Source organism: Pipistrellus hanaki, assembly GCF_964339955.1.
Source record: "Pipistrellus hanaki genome assembly, chromosome: 3".
In the NCBI taxonomy this organism is placed as follows: domain Eukaryota; kingdom Metazoa; phylum Chordata; class Mammalia; order Chiroptera; family Vespertilionidae; genus Pipistrellus; species Pipistrellus hanaki.
In genome coordinates this window covers 26021482-26036270 of record NC_140505.1, presented here as the reverse complement: position 1 = coordinate 26036270, position 14789 = coordinate 26021482, and the positions used below count along the sequence as shown (strand labels likewise).

The following is a 14789-nucleotide window of genomic DNA, read 5'->3' as shown; positions in this document are numbered from 1 at the left end:
GGGCAGAGGGTGGGGTGGGAGGAAGGGGGGAAGAAATGAGGAACCTTTGTAATAATATGAACAATAAAGATTGATTTAAAAATAAATAAATAAATAAATAAATAAATAAATAAATAAACAAACAAACAAACAAACATGCATCTAAGTTATACTACCTGGAAGGAAAAAAAAAAAAAGAGTCAAATTCTATATGGGACATTATTAGGAAAGTCCCCACACCTATCAGTCTGAGTTTTAAAAAGTGATACAAAGAAAGTCGAAAAGTAATGTTCTTAATAGTAATATAGCCAATACCTTAAGCAATCGCCCCTGAGTCCCTGCTGTTGGAGAAAGACTGCCCAGTGTGTTTCCCCTGGATCCTAGTGAGAGTTACTAGAAATGCTGATTATAAGGACGTGAGGTCACACATTCTGTATCTTCATTGGAAGAATAAGTGTTTGTTTTCCTTGATCAGTTTCATATGGACATTGTGGCTAAAATGAAGGTATTAGTTGGTCTCATTATTTTCTGGCTTTTCTTCCTTGCCATGGCATGTGGATAATATCACTGTTAACACTTTTTTCTTTCAGCTGGCATTAGATACACACTACTGGACTTGGATAAACCACTTTGTCATCTGGGGGTCGCTGCTATTCTACGTTGTCTTTTCCCTCCTCTGGGGAGGAATTGTCTGGTAAGAATTATAAGTGTTATGTAATCACTAGAGGCCCGGTGCACGAAATTTGTGCACGGGGGGAGGAGGGTGGTATTGTCCTACATCCCAGTGGCACCCTCTCTAATCTGGGACCCCTCGAGGGCAGTTGGACATCCCTCTCACAGTCTAGGACTGCTGGCTCCCAACTGCTCACCTGCCTGCCTTCCTGATTGCCCCTAACCACTTATGCCTGCCAGCCTGATCACCCCCTAACCACTCCCATGCCAGCCTGATGGATGTCTAACTGCTTCCCTGCCAGCCTGTTTGCCCTCAACTTCCCTCCTCTGCCAGCCTGGTCATCCCTAACTGCCCTCCCCTACAAGGTTGATCACCCCCAACTGCCCTCCCTTGCAGGCCTGGTTCCTTTCAACTGCCCTTCCCTGCTGGCCATCTTGTGGTGGCCATCTTGTGTCCACATGGGGGCAGGATCTTTGACCACATGGGGGCAGCCATCTTGTGGGTTGGAGTTATGGTCAATCTGCATATTACTCTTTTATTAGATAGGATAGAGGCCTGATGCATGGGTGGGGGCCAGCTGGTTTGTTCTGAAGAGTGTCCCAGATCAGGGTTGGGGTTCCCTTGGGATGTGGGGCAGCCTGAGCGAGGGGCCTTTGGTGGTTTGCAAGCCAGCCATGCCCCCCGGAGACCCAAGAGGAGGACCTGGCATCTGGAATTTATTTATCTTCTACAATTGAAACTTTGTAGCCTGGAGCAGAGCCAAGCCTCCTGCTTGCTCTGTGGCTGCCACCATTTCTGTTTGGATTTGTTTACCTTCTATAATTGAAACTTTGTAGCCTTGAGTGGAGGTGTAGGCAGGCAAGGGCAGGCGGAAAGCTTGGCTTCTTCCATTGCTTGGGAAACCCAAGCCTCCCTCCTACTCTCTGTGGCCACAGCCATCTTGGTTGGGATTGATTTGCATACTCACTTTCATTGGCTGGTGGGTGTAGTGGAGGTATAGTCAATTTGCATATTACTCTTTTATTAGATAAGTCCTGTAGTATCTTTCATCAGGGTCTCAAAACACATTTTCCATTTAACTTCCTGTGTGCAAGTATTTGTTGAATGCCTGCTGTGTGTAAAGCACTATGCCATGGCGGGATGAGGTAGGCATGGTCACTACCCCTTGGACCCCAATTTTCAGTGTTTGCAACATGCTGTCGGATGCTATAGCAAAGGGACCTATTTCACACTGAAGGTCAGAGAAGGTTTCTCAAATAAAATTGTTATTTAAACTGGAACCTGGGAGAAAATCACCATCATCATAACAGCTCTCACTTATTAAATGCTTCCTAGAATGAGGCATAGACTAAGTATTGGACAGCGCATGCTTCATTCCGTCTTCCTCCCAACCACATTTTCCACACACTATATAAGTGATAAGATGGACAGAGAGCAGCGCCACTTGGTCAAGGCAGCCTGACTCCAGACAGATCCCTCCTCCTCAGGAAGAGAGATGCATGTGCAAAAGCACTGTGGCAGGGCCATGGCAAGTCCACTGTGACTGGAGAGGAGCCTTGGTCCAGCTGGAAAAGTAGGTAGGAGCAGGCCGCACTGCACCTATAGGACAGGTAGGACCACAGCCCCAATCTGACAACAGTGGAACAGCATCGAGGATTTTAAACAGAGGGAATGGCAGGGTCTGATTGTTGTTTTAGAAAGACCACCATGTTGAAAACCAGCGTTTGACTGAAAGCAGACAGGACATGTGGTTTAGATATTATTGCAACAAAGCATTCAAGAAGCAATGTTGGCTTGGTCAGTTTTGATGAGGGCAAGAAGTGGCTGCACTTGACATGTGTTCTGGTGCTGTCACAAGCACCTCTCTGCCCGTGCTCTTCTTAATACCAAAAATGCCCTTTCCAGTTAGCCTACCTCTTGAGCTCTTATTCATCCTTCAGAACCCTGTGGTTCCTTGTCCTCTTCAATGCTTTCCTCGAATCACCTCACAGACGGTTCTGCCTGGTCCCCTAAGCCAGCGTTTTTCAACCGCTGTTCCTCGGCACACTAGTGTGCCGCGAGATGTTGCCTGGTGTGCCGTAGGTGCAGACAAGACAAGAATTTTATAATTTTTCACTATTTTGTTTACTTAATATTTCATAATAAAGTAATTATAAAATACTTTCTTTGTGTTTATTTGATTCCTATTCAAGAGAATTACTTTATATATAGTCAATATAGGCACAGAGTTAAATTTTTTAACATTTTCTAATGATGGTGTGCCTCGTGATTTTTTTCATGAAACAAGTGTGCCTTTGCCCAAAAAAGGTTGAAAAACACTGCCCTAAGCATTTATTCATTCTCCTGTCATGACACCTACCATATTGTCTTATCACTCTCCTGTGTACATTTCTACCTTCCCCATAAAGCCGAGCATTTCCTGAGCAGGCCTGGGACTAGGGGAAGGTAACTGAGGAGTGGCCGTGACCTGGGAGGAAGTGCCTCCTTCTATTAGGCCTGGCTGGCTCCTCTCCACTTTGCAACTTCAATATGGAGCACAGCTCCTGAGAAACACGGGCAGCCCCTGAATGTAGAGAAAGCCTCTGTGACCAACCTTGTCCCCATGTTGGCAGTTGCTGATATCCACCCAACCTCTCATTACATTACTGCCCTCTTGTGACCAAAGCCATGCACTACACGTTCTTTGCGATCTGGAAATACGGAAATGTTAGACAAGTTTTGAATGGGTTTCCAACAACCCTGGGCCAAGCTTAAAAAAGAAAGAAAAATCCCTGAAATTCTAGTGAACTTTACAAAGCTATTAAAGCTGCAGCTATGGAAGAGAAATATTTCATTCTGGAACTTCTCTGACTGGCTCCTGGGTCTCAGGCTTTAGGGATCATGATCAATTGCTGCATCCTTTTCAACTTCTTTTATGGAGCCCAGTATAGATATTTCCTTTGAGTTATAGATTTGCTCTGTATTCTTATAGACAATTTCTAAGAATCTTATGGCATAGTGAACTAGAACTCTGATGAACAGAACCTTTGTAAATCTTCATGTTAATAGCCATTGTGATTCTGAGATACCAAAAAGATTACCTATTTTAATTTTTTAAAATCTTTTGTTGTTGTTGTTGTTCTGAAACTGAACTTTGGGGACTATTTTCCCTTTGGGATGATTTCACACAATCCCCTCCTTTTCCCATTCAGAATACCCCAGCATTATAGGGGAAGCTCTCCATCCCATTAGGGCTATGCTTAATTCGAAGCAGGCAGGTTCCGTGGCTTGCCCAATGACCGTCGCTGCCAGGAGTAAAAGCTGCCAGATGAATGGGTTCTTTGTGCCGGTGGAGGAAACAGAGTGGGGTTCCAGTGTTTCTCCTGATGATTTCTGACCTGCCATCCTGTTGTTTTTCTTCTTTCCCTCAACGCTCCAGGCCATTCCTCAATTATCAAAGGATGTACTACGTGTTCATACAGATGTTATCCAGCGGCCCTGCCTGGCTGGCCATCATCCTGCTCATCACGATCAGCCTCCTTCCCGATGTCCTCAAGAAAGTCCTGTGCAGGCATCTGTGGCCCAGCGCCACCGAGAGAGTCCAGGTACCCGGCGGCTCCCCAGATTCAGAGCAGGATATGGTCCTTACCCAGGATAGCATGAAAGGTGTGGGTTAAAAATGTCATCAGGACAGGTATTATAATACATTTCATGATAGGTGATTTTAAACTTTAACTTAGGTAAAATTCAAGATGACCAACGTTTAGACCTAAGCATCTAGTCAGCTGAAATAAGAAAAAGATTAAGCCAATACAGAAGATCAATTATTTCATTAAGTCTAAAAAAGTTTGTTTAAATCAATCATTATTTTAAAGATAAAATTGCATTATTTTTAGGGATGGTGAATGTGGCCCAAAACGTTAGCATTTACACCGGGAAATTCTGATAGTTAGTCAGGCTACTTAGTTTCCACATTCCCAAATTAGGGCCAACAAGCTGAATTCTGGATTCAGGTAAGAAGTGAGATATGCAGAATGTCCAAACTGGCGTAGGACACAGAAGGTGTCACTCAGAGCTTTCCAAAACCACGCTGGCCCTTCCAGGAGCTCTCAGGGAGGGCACAACCCCCTTCCCCTACACCCCTGCAATCTCAGGGAGGGCACATCCTTATCCCCTCACCCCTGCAATCTCAGGTCACATCCCCCACCCCCTCACCCCTGCAATCTTGGGAGGGCACAACCCCTAATCCCTCACCCCTGCAATCTTAGGAGGGCACGTTCCCCCAACTCCTCACCCCTGCAATATCAGGAGGGCACGTTCCCCCACCCCCTCACCCCTGCAATCTCAGGGAGGGCATGTCCCCCACCCCCTCACCCTTGTGATTTGCCCATGGAGGTGCAGAGCCTCACTAAGGAGAAGGAAGGGCCCTGGTGAGAGGGCGGCAGCCACAGCTGAGGCTGTTCCTGCAGGCCGCATGTCTTCCTCGTAGAGCACAGGTGGTTGTGCAGGTGAAGGAGGGCGGGCGTGAGGCAGAAGAGAGCATGTCACAGGTTCCGGGAGCAGTGGTGAGGCGCTCCAGAGAGCTGGATCTCCACGTGCTGGTGGCCCAGGTTTGGGATGGATGACAGGCAGCCCTCCCTGGGGTGCAGGGGACGTGGCCTGGCACTGCCTTTTCCCCACCCCATCTGATCCTGGCAATGGAATGGGGTCTGGATTGGTGAGCTTTCTCAGAACTCTGGTGTTAATGTAAAATGTGGAAGCCAGTGACACCAGTTCCTAGCGATCCCCTTCTGTATGTACCTGCCATGTCTGTAAAGTCGGTGCTGACACAAACTCAGGAGATCGGCGAGAGTATCCACATCTAACTGCCCTACGAATTGTTTCAAGTTTTCATCTTTAAACAAGTGACATAGGACAGGGATGTTTTTAGGGCTTTGCTGCCAAGGAGGAGAAATACAGTGGGAATGAGGTCCGCACGGCCTTCTAGCAAGTGAGCGTCCCCGGACAGGGGGGCTAGAGCTGTGAGGAACGTGGCCGCACTGTCTGGTCGCTTAGCACGCCGCCCTGGCGTACGTGGAACTCTGTTGTCATTTAATCAGACTCACCGTTGTTCTCGTTTCTCTCTTCCTTTCCTCGTTCCCTCCCGTCTTCTGACTCTGCCTAAATAACACTGCTGCCTTACCTAACGATGTGCGTGGCCCCTCCTGCACCTCCCGGGACTGTCAGACTAAGAACCAGTGCCTTTCTGTCGAGCAGTCCACCATCTTTATGCTTTCTCAGACTTCCAGCAGCCTGAGTTTCTGACGGAACAAGGTGATGCTTTCTGTCTTTTTGCATGTTTGAGTTTACAGTCACAGGACAACAGAGGGCTGACTCTTACTAGCGAGAGCTGCCGAGCACACGGGTGTTCCCGGCTCCTGTGTCTGTGATGACCACCGCCGCACCAGGAAATCCAGGGCTAACGTGTACCCGGTTGTGCGAAGGCCATGTGGACTGTGATTTCTGTCAATTCACTAACCAGCGTTTCTCTCTCAGCGTCCATTGGAAGTATTCTATCCCACCGGCAGGGATCGGCTGCGTCTTCACTCAGGCCCAGCCGAGCGCAACGGGCTGTGCTGCCTTAAATTCGTGGTTCCTGCACGTGAAGGTGTGGGTGTGGCAGTTTCTAAGTCACGCAAGCCCCTGCGTGAGCAAAGTTTCCTCAGTGCCGTCCTTCTCTCCGCAGCCCCGAGAGGATGGGCAGCATCCACCTTGCTCCCATTCCCCTCTTAAGTCCATTCTGCAGACAGGGAAGCTGAGGCCTCCCCAGGGCAGTGTGCTCGGACCAGGCCTCTGGGCTGTGGACAAAGCCAGGAGAAGTGTGTTTTGAGTCAAAAGTTCTACCAAATTCATTTTTAAAAATTTTGTTTTAGTCGGAGTGTTTCTAGAAAAAGCCTTCTAGTTTGCTTTAAACAGTTGTAGTAGCCTACTTCTCAGCCAGGGAGAGCCAATCGCACAGCATTTCTCTGTGGCTGTCGCCTTGGATCAAAGTCTTTTTATCAGAGCCAAGATTTGAGGGACAGCACATTATCTAGAGACGGGTGTCTGTGTCCCAGCTGGAAGCCCACATTTATGTGTTCCCCAAAGTAATGATACTTTGAAAACACATTTGGTATTCATGGTTTATGAATGCGGCTTAGGAAAATGTTTAATAGGAAAACGCCTAAAGCAGGAAAGGCTCCTTTTTTCTTTAAGTAACAGCTGCTCTTCTATACATTTTAAACCCTATTTTTTAACTAGGAGATGCTACATTTTTTTTGTTTTTCAGTTCAAGTGGTTATGGCAATCAAAGTTTTCTGATCTGAATTAGAATTAATTACCTAGCTTCACGCCGCTGTGTACATGTCTGGAAAGGCTCAGGGTGGAGTTATTGGGAACACTTCCGTCAGTCCCAGGGGCGCTGATGGAATCGATCCAGTCGTGCCAGCCCTGGGCTGAACGTGAGCGCTCTCTCGATGCCACTTAGTGAGAGTGGATTCGCTTCTGCACCTTTACAGAGGCCAGCCTCTGGCTGCTCGGAGCAGGCCGTCTCTGAGTGCTCCGTGGTGTCTAGCCACACGGGGTGTGACCACAGTGTCTCCACACCCACACCTTCTCACAGAGTCCCTGCAGCCAGCACGCTCCTGGCACGCACTAGGTGAAGGCTGGTGTTGCTGTAAAACCACCCCAATTGTTGCAAAACTTTGGAGGAATAAACATTAGGCTAGCTCTTGTATGCAAAATACAGTACTTCAAATGGATGGATTTTTTTTCTTCTAACCTGTTCTATTAAAAAGTAAAACATCACAGTCACCAGGTTTCATATATATATGTGTGTGCATACATATATATATGTATCTATAACTACCTATCTTTTTATATATAATTGAATTATATATAATTCAAAGGGCAACAACTCTACCTCCTGTTTAGCTCATTCTCCTCCTCCCCAGAAGACATTCTACAATTCAGACCTGTGGTTCTTCACTTCTTAAAATCTTCTTGCTATTACTGAGAAAATAATATGATCGGACAAGAAAGTCTCAGTGTTCATATTCCAGCCCTGCTGATCTTTAGCTTTCAGGATCCTAGCTGTGGGCAGGGCTCTCCTGTTTGACCAGAGACAGGGCCAAGGATCAGAAGGAAAAGGAGAGATGGGAGGACAGAAGAACTGGGGCAGACAAGAAGACTGGCAGAAGGACAAGGATGGGCAGGCACACAGCTTCTCCCTTCAGGGCTATTTTTGGGAGGGTAGGGGACAGCTGTCTAGTAAATGGCACTTGAGGAGCCTTCATCTGAGTGTGGCAGGATCTTTGGCTTTAGGGTTCTGGAAGCATTTCCTGTGCTCTCTACAGAGGCTGGCCTTTGCCGGGTTGGAAGCAGGCCCGGCAGGAGGCCCTTCAGCTGAGACCCTGCTCTCCCGCGTGGCCCGTCCTCTCTGCACCAGCTCCCTCCTGCTAGGGAGACCTCCTCTTCCCCCCAGCGGAGCCCCCGGGAACGCCCACACTGAGAGCCCGTGCCCATCCTGCCCCGGGTTTTGCACCGACGTGCCCTCTTCACACAGAGGGGCCTAGCGAGCGCCCTCATGGGCACTGGCCCCCACCCAGTTACACGGCTGGATTCTGCCCTCAGCCGGCCTGGTGAGCTCTCCTGGTTCCCCACGTGGCAGCCATCTCAGTGTCTTTCCTCGCCTTGCAGAGGAGCTCGAAACTCAAAACAGCGGTCGATGCCGCGCTGAGTCCGGACAGGCCGCTGCTGAAGGACGTCTTGCCGGGGCCGCGGCGCGATTAGCCCACGGATAGGTAACGGCGTCCACCATGCTGCCTGGCAGGCCCCCGGGGTGTGCTGTGACCTTTCCAACCGTCTGTTTTTCCTCCAAAGTTTTGCTGTGCTGTGCCGTTTTTGATAACAAAGATTCATTTAAAAACAAACACAAAAAGGAAATCATTGTTACACACACACACACACATACACGTGAATTTCTGTCCCAGGTAAGTGGCCTGCCTGAGAGTGGCTGGACTACATATGGTTGAGTGTTGTGTATACTCATGCGGATGTGCATACGTCCCCTACATGCACATACACACGCCGTGGTGAACATGGTTCCACGTGCACTTGCGTGAGGTCCCCGCGTGGTGTGCTCCGTGCTTGGTGTGCCAGAACAATCTCATTCCTCGTCCTCGGTGGTGGAAACGGCTTCCTTTCACAGGTCCGTCAGGAAAGGCCCTCTTTGGAAGTAAAAAAAGGAGTATTGAACGTTAGCCCAGGCGGGTCCGGTACGGATGCACTGCTGTCTGTCAGCCGAAGCCTGGTGTTGTGTCTGGGTCCCCAAAACAAGGGGCTAGAGTCTTCGGATTTGACAAACCCTCTTCTCTGCCCCAAAGCAGGCACACTTGGAGTGCTCATTCCTTTAAAATAGATTTCTTCTCGCCCAGCTGGCACTCAGTGGTTGAACATTGACCTGTGAACCAGAAAGTCCCGGGTCGATTCCCGATCAGGGCACATGCCTAGGTTGCAGGCTTAATCCCCAGTGTGGGGTGTGCAGGAGGCAGCCGATTGATGATTCTCACCATTGATGTTTCTATCTCTCCCTCTCCCTATCTGAAATCAATAAGAATATATATATATTATTTTTTTTTTTAATATATTTTATTGATTTTTTTACAGAGAGGAAGGGAGAGAGATAGAGAGCTAGAAACGTCGATGAGAGAGAAACATCGACCAGTTGCCTCTTGCACACCCCCCACTGGGGATGTGCCCGCAACCAAGGTACATGCCCTTGACCGGAATCGAACCTGGGACCTTTCAGTCCGCAGACCGACGCTCTACCACTGAGCCAAACCGGTTTCGGCAATAAGAATATATTTTTTAAAAAATAGATGTCTCCTCTCTAGCTGCCCCTCACTCCTTGCCTGCCTGCCCAATGCAAAGGTGCCTCGGACGAGTCACTTTGTGTGACTAGAGATAAGCGTCTGCTGGATCCGGCGAGCCGGCCGGTCAGGATGACGTGGACCCTGTCTCTGAGGGTTGGCGTGGCACTCTTCCATTAAAGGAATCAGACCTAGTCCCTGGGGCCTTTATCAGCATTGTCTTTACCCAACGATGGGACAGGACAGCAAGGGGAGTTTGTAGCCAGACCGAGGTTCACCTGGATGGATGCCGGCTGACCGGTGTCCTGCAGTGGGAGACCCCGATCAGAACCACGGCAGGGATTGCTTCAGATCATCGTGGGTGGGATTCTTGCGAAGGGGCCTGACTCTGTCTTCTCCGTTTTCCGACAGAGCATGCACACCCAGGGTCAGGACCACTCTGAAGTCAGCCGTTTTGTCTCTCTGCACAGCCCCCACACCTCAGCCTTCTGGCCGGTGACGTTACCGTGCCCGGAGAGCAAGGAGTGCTCGGCCCTCCCTCCCATGGTCTGTGACTCAGACGCCTGTCGCCTTCCCAGCGGGACACCCTGTTGCCACGGGGTCTCCGGGGAGGCAGGTGGCGAACAGATCACCAGTTCAAGCCTTTAAGAACCGCACGCGAGCATGCTCCGTGCGCGCGTGCACTTGTCCTCCGCCCCCAGAGGAGGAAGAGGGGGCTCCAGGACCCATCTGGAGTGCGGAGGCTGGCAGTCCGGGTTGTCATTTCTCACAGGCCTGGCGGCCTCGGGTATTGAGTTGGGCTGCTAACACGAAGGCGTGCACTGGGCTGGTACAGGGCCTGCTACATCCGTCCCAGGCCAGGGTCTGCCTGCGCCCCGTCATCTCCGCCACGCGCATCACCCCAGGAGGACATCTGCGTGGAGATGGGCCGTCCAGCGTTAGGCGGGAAGCAGTCCCCCCACAGCCGCCCTGAAAGCACAGACGTGACTCTGCCCTGCGGAACCGATGGTTGGGCCGCCGCTTCCTTCTCCGGAGCCCTCCGGTACCTCCGCCTGTGGCACAGACACGAGTAATCGCGCATCCATTTCCTGTCGGAGTCGCCCCCGCGTGCTGTTGCTTCTGTTCAGAGCCCTCCACATACTGAAGCTGACTCTTGGGGTCCTGTCTGCTTCAGAGTTTGTTTCTCTGAGGGAGGTGTGACCCCTGTGTGTTTTGAACTCTGTGTTTCCGTGTCTCTTCCTTTCCCATTCCCTGGGAGGGGAAAAGAGTCTTCACGTAGGAGGAATGAGCAATGCTGTCCATGTAAGCTTTCCCAGTACAAGTTTTGAGATACTCACCTTTGCTTCCAAGGGCGAAGCGTGTCCGTTTACTCTTGTTGGGAAATGTATATTTCATGGGGGCTGGGGGAAGGGGGTGGTCTCTCTCAGCGCCCTCCTGGAGAGGTGGCCTCTTGGGGGCGGTGTTCTTCCAAAATCTATACAGGCCCCCGGGGCCACCCCCGAGACGGCACATGAGTACTGAAAGCAATATCGCCACTCGAGGCTGCCACCTCCCCGGTAGCTCTGACCAAAGCTCACTCTGAGCTTCCTGTTCGGCCTCTGCCTTGCTGTGCATGCGTCCAGCGGGTAGACCAGCAGGAGGCTGCTGAGTTCAAGTTCTGTCACTTTCCTGCGCTGGTGTTTCTATGTCTAGGAATAGCCTACTTGACATAAAATAGCCTTAATGGTCCATAAGGAAGACATTTCAGGGTGAGATTCAAACTTTAAATGTTAAAACTGATGCCTTTTTAGAAAAATGTCACCCGGAAACTAACCTGGTCCGCTGGCCGCAAGGACCTGGTCCCCCGGCTGATCTCACGCTGCGGAATCGGGGGGCGCTGGTAAGTGAACCCCGAGTCTGCTTCCGAGATGCTGGATGTTACATAGTTTTGGAAGTTCAAATTCCACAATTTGATTGTATCATGTCTCACCTAAAATATTTAGTTGATGTAGGGAATAAATTCACAGTAAGAACAGTGAACGCAGAGTAGTTGGGATAAATTGAGGGGAAGTGTGAACACCATACCAAAGACTAGGTCACGAAAGTCTGGCGCCCTGTCCATCCGGGAGTCCTCCTCGCCACACCCACCGGTCCATCCTGTCTTCCTGTCGCTCCCCATGTTCTGTGTGTGGTAGCAGCCCCTGGCTGTTCTGGTCCACACCAGGCCCTGCAAGCAATGGTGTGCGCATTTTTACAGCCGTTTTTAAGAACCTAATATGGGTATAAGTCATACCTGTAGGGGGGACAGATTCTCTGTATGTTTAGTTAACAAATTCTTTGTAATGTATTTTTTTAGGAATCTTAAAATTGCCTTTGCACTGAAGTATTTTCATAGCTGTTTCTATCTCTTATTCGTTTATTTGTTAACATACCATATCTAATTTTTAAAGTATGTTTTTAAAGCTTTTTATTTTTTAAGTTGGTGAAATTTTGGCCACTTTAAATTCTGGCACGAGTTTTGGCTGAATGTCTCGAGATCTGACGAATGTGAATTTTCAGGTTTGATTTTATGCTCTACACCTGTCCGTGTTTTGGTGTTTCTGGTGGCAGTGATCAGTTGAAAGGCGTATTCAGAGTATAATGTTTTGCTATGCTTATTCTTCACAGTTCACTGCAAACTTCACCTGCTTTCGGTTTTGTTTTTAATTTCCATCTTTCCGCCTTAACACAGAAGCTTCTTACTTGATGGTTCAGTATCTTCTTTCACCTGTGTTGAGACGGTTACCATTTACCTCGGATAGCTGAAGTCGCACATGAAAGTTACTAAGCCTGTATGTACATGCTCCATGATGTTTCTTAAGAACGTGTGTGGGAAATGAAGGGACAGAAGCAAAGGGAGGAAGAGAAGAACCCCGCTGAAATGACATTTCAGATATGTCTCTGATATTCAGATATTAATGTGATTTCTTTTCACCTCACAGAAGTTAGTCTTTACTTGCCTTTATTAACTTTAAAGCAAGTAATGTTAAGCAATTTTTTCCTTAGTTTTGAAACTCTTACTCATGACTGCCTATGTTAGTAGATCATTAACTCATAACTTCCCACGTTGGTCAGAATATCTGGTTCCTAACCCGCATTCCAGCCCAACATCCTATAAGCACGAGTGGTCCCGACCATGTCACCTTCTCTCACTCTCAGCGTCACATCCACTCCCAGCCACACATGTACACACGTGCCAGTTCTCATGCACACACACACAACACACACACACACATGTTCCCCAGGCCCCAAGCATCCTGCCTCCTTCCTAAGGGGATCACGTGAGGAGCCCCCAAAAGACAAGGCTTCTTGGGCCTCCATGCCAAGTGCTTTGCAGGGCAGCCCCTGGGTGTGAGCGGAGCTGCTGGGTGGCCCAAGCTCCTTTTCAGGAAGTCCAACCTCTCCCCTCCCCACGGACACCCCCCTCCTATGCTTCGCCCTTGGGACAAGTGGCAGAAAGTGGCACCTGGACCCTCCCTGCTGCAGCGTCTTCACAGGATCACAGGCTGACCCTCTGCCACGGGGCAGCTAGGAGAAAAGCGTCCTTCCCTGGGCATTCCTATTAGAACCCAAATCCACCCCCTCCTGTGCATTTGACCCGATAGGGTGAACACAGACCAGGGGACACCTGCTGGTGCAGCCAGGACGAGGGAAGGAGGCTGAAAGCAACCAGCTTCTGCAATAACGGGTTTATAGAACTGCAGTCTGGCCTGGTGAGATCGTGCAACTTTAACTACAAAAGTGTCTCAGCCCTGCCGTGCCCACTATTCTTCAATTGCTGGGCATTACCAAATGTTCAGTGCAACCTAAAGGGAGTTTTCTGGCCTTTTTCTTTAAACCACTAAGTTCACATGATTTGCACTGACTAGTAAAAACCTAAAGCAACCACTTCTACTTTACCTTTAAATTAATATTATTTATTTGATAACTCAATATAACACCGTGGTATGAAGTTTCTTGCGTTCTTCATTTCTTTTGGAAGTTTCCCATTTGTAACTTTAAAAACAGGAAAATTTTCTGTTGGTTACTTCATTTTTTTTTTTTTAAAGTAGAGGGTAGGTAAATGAGAATGAGAATCATTCTGATATTGTCTATCAACAAAGTTTTAATGAAGACATGTTGGAAGTATTATTAAAGTGTGATTCTACTTTTGCAGAAAAAAATATATAAAGATCAGTTTATATAGCTTTATTTTTTACCTTATCAAAATACACAGAATTTTAATATGCATATATTGTCTGTGACTTAAAATTATAATGTATGTCTGCATTGCCATTTAAAATGTCCATTGATTATGTAATGTAATAAAAGAGAATCTTCAAAAATGTATTTAGCAGGAATGGAATCTGTAGTTGTCATCATCATAAATACTGGAATTTATTTTTAAGTTATTGACTATAGTAGGTGCGTTTAAGATAATGTCAGCCTCCAGACAGTCATGTTTAATTGATAGTAATTCATTAACCTGCTTTGAATCATTAAATTATAAATTAAACCAAATCTTACATTTCTGTACAGTTTATTTTGTATGCCGTTTTTAACTTTTATTTCTGTAGATAAAGTATGAGTTATTAATTATATTGGACTTTTCTGCAGATTATCTAAGCAGGAGACTTGAATCTGCTTGCAATAAAGAAGAAAAAATGTCTGATTTAGTTTCTTTATAAATAAAAATCATCTGAAAAGTTGGATTTAAATGTCTGCAAACAGAAGCTACGGAGAAAAACACTCTCCAAGTGAGGGTTTTTGTTGCCAGATCAAGTGGACAACAGACTGTGGAAACAGCTTTCCTGAAAATCTATGGAGTGGAGTGGTTTCTAACTCCCTTTTGCCCCTGCTGGCCCAGAGTTGCCCTGCACTCACTGAGACCATAGTGCCCAGATGTGGTTGAAGGGCCTCACAGAACAGGAAACACAGTATTGGGGTTTCTTAATGCTCTGCCCATCCACACACCCCCTCCCTGATTGTCATACCCAAGATCCATGCCTTCAGCCACATTCCTGAGGTCTAAGCTTCCCCTTTCCATTAGGTTCCTCTCCCTTTCCTCTTGGCCAAACCCCAGGCCCCCAGCCCTACATGGGTCTCCTGGGCTATGCTGTTTGCACCCAGTTCCGTTATGACGGAGATCTAGTTAGTTCTGTGCACCCACCACTGCCCACCGGGTTAGGTCCTAGGCACTGCCCTGAACACCCAGGAACACCCTACCTGCCTGGGGGGGTGGGGGGGGAGTGGCGGGGGGTTGGTTTAGTCCC

General features: G+C 48.2%; 1 protein-coding gene across 3 annotated transcripts in view; it reads left to right on the top strand.

Annotated features, from left to right (window-relative positions):
* ATP11A (ATPase phospholipid transporting 11A) overlaps nt 1-14185 on the top strand; it is a 140047-nt gene extending 125862 nt beyond the window's left edge. Inside the window, exons 27-30 of one of the 3 annotated variants that reach the window (XM_084879815.1) lie at nt 570-673; nt 4071-4236; nt 5858-5944; nt 9931-14185. In XM_084879815.1, the coding sequence (XP_084735941.1) occupies nt 570-673; nt 4071-4236; nt 5858-5935 (348 nt within the window). In that variant the 3' untranslated portion in view covers nt 5936-5944; nt 9931-14185. Of the gene's footprint in view, nt 1-569; nt 674-4070; nt 4237-5857; nt 5945-8347; nt 8452-9930 lie in introns of all 3 variants that reach the window. The other 2 variants (XM_084879814.1, XM_084879813.1) reach the window with 2 other exon arrangements.
* The last annotated feature ends 604 nt before the right edge of the window (nt 14186-14789 follow it).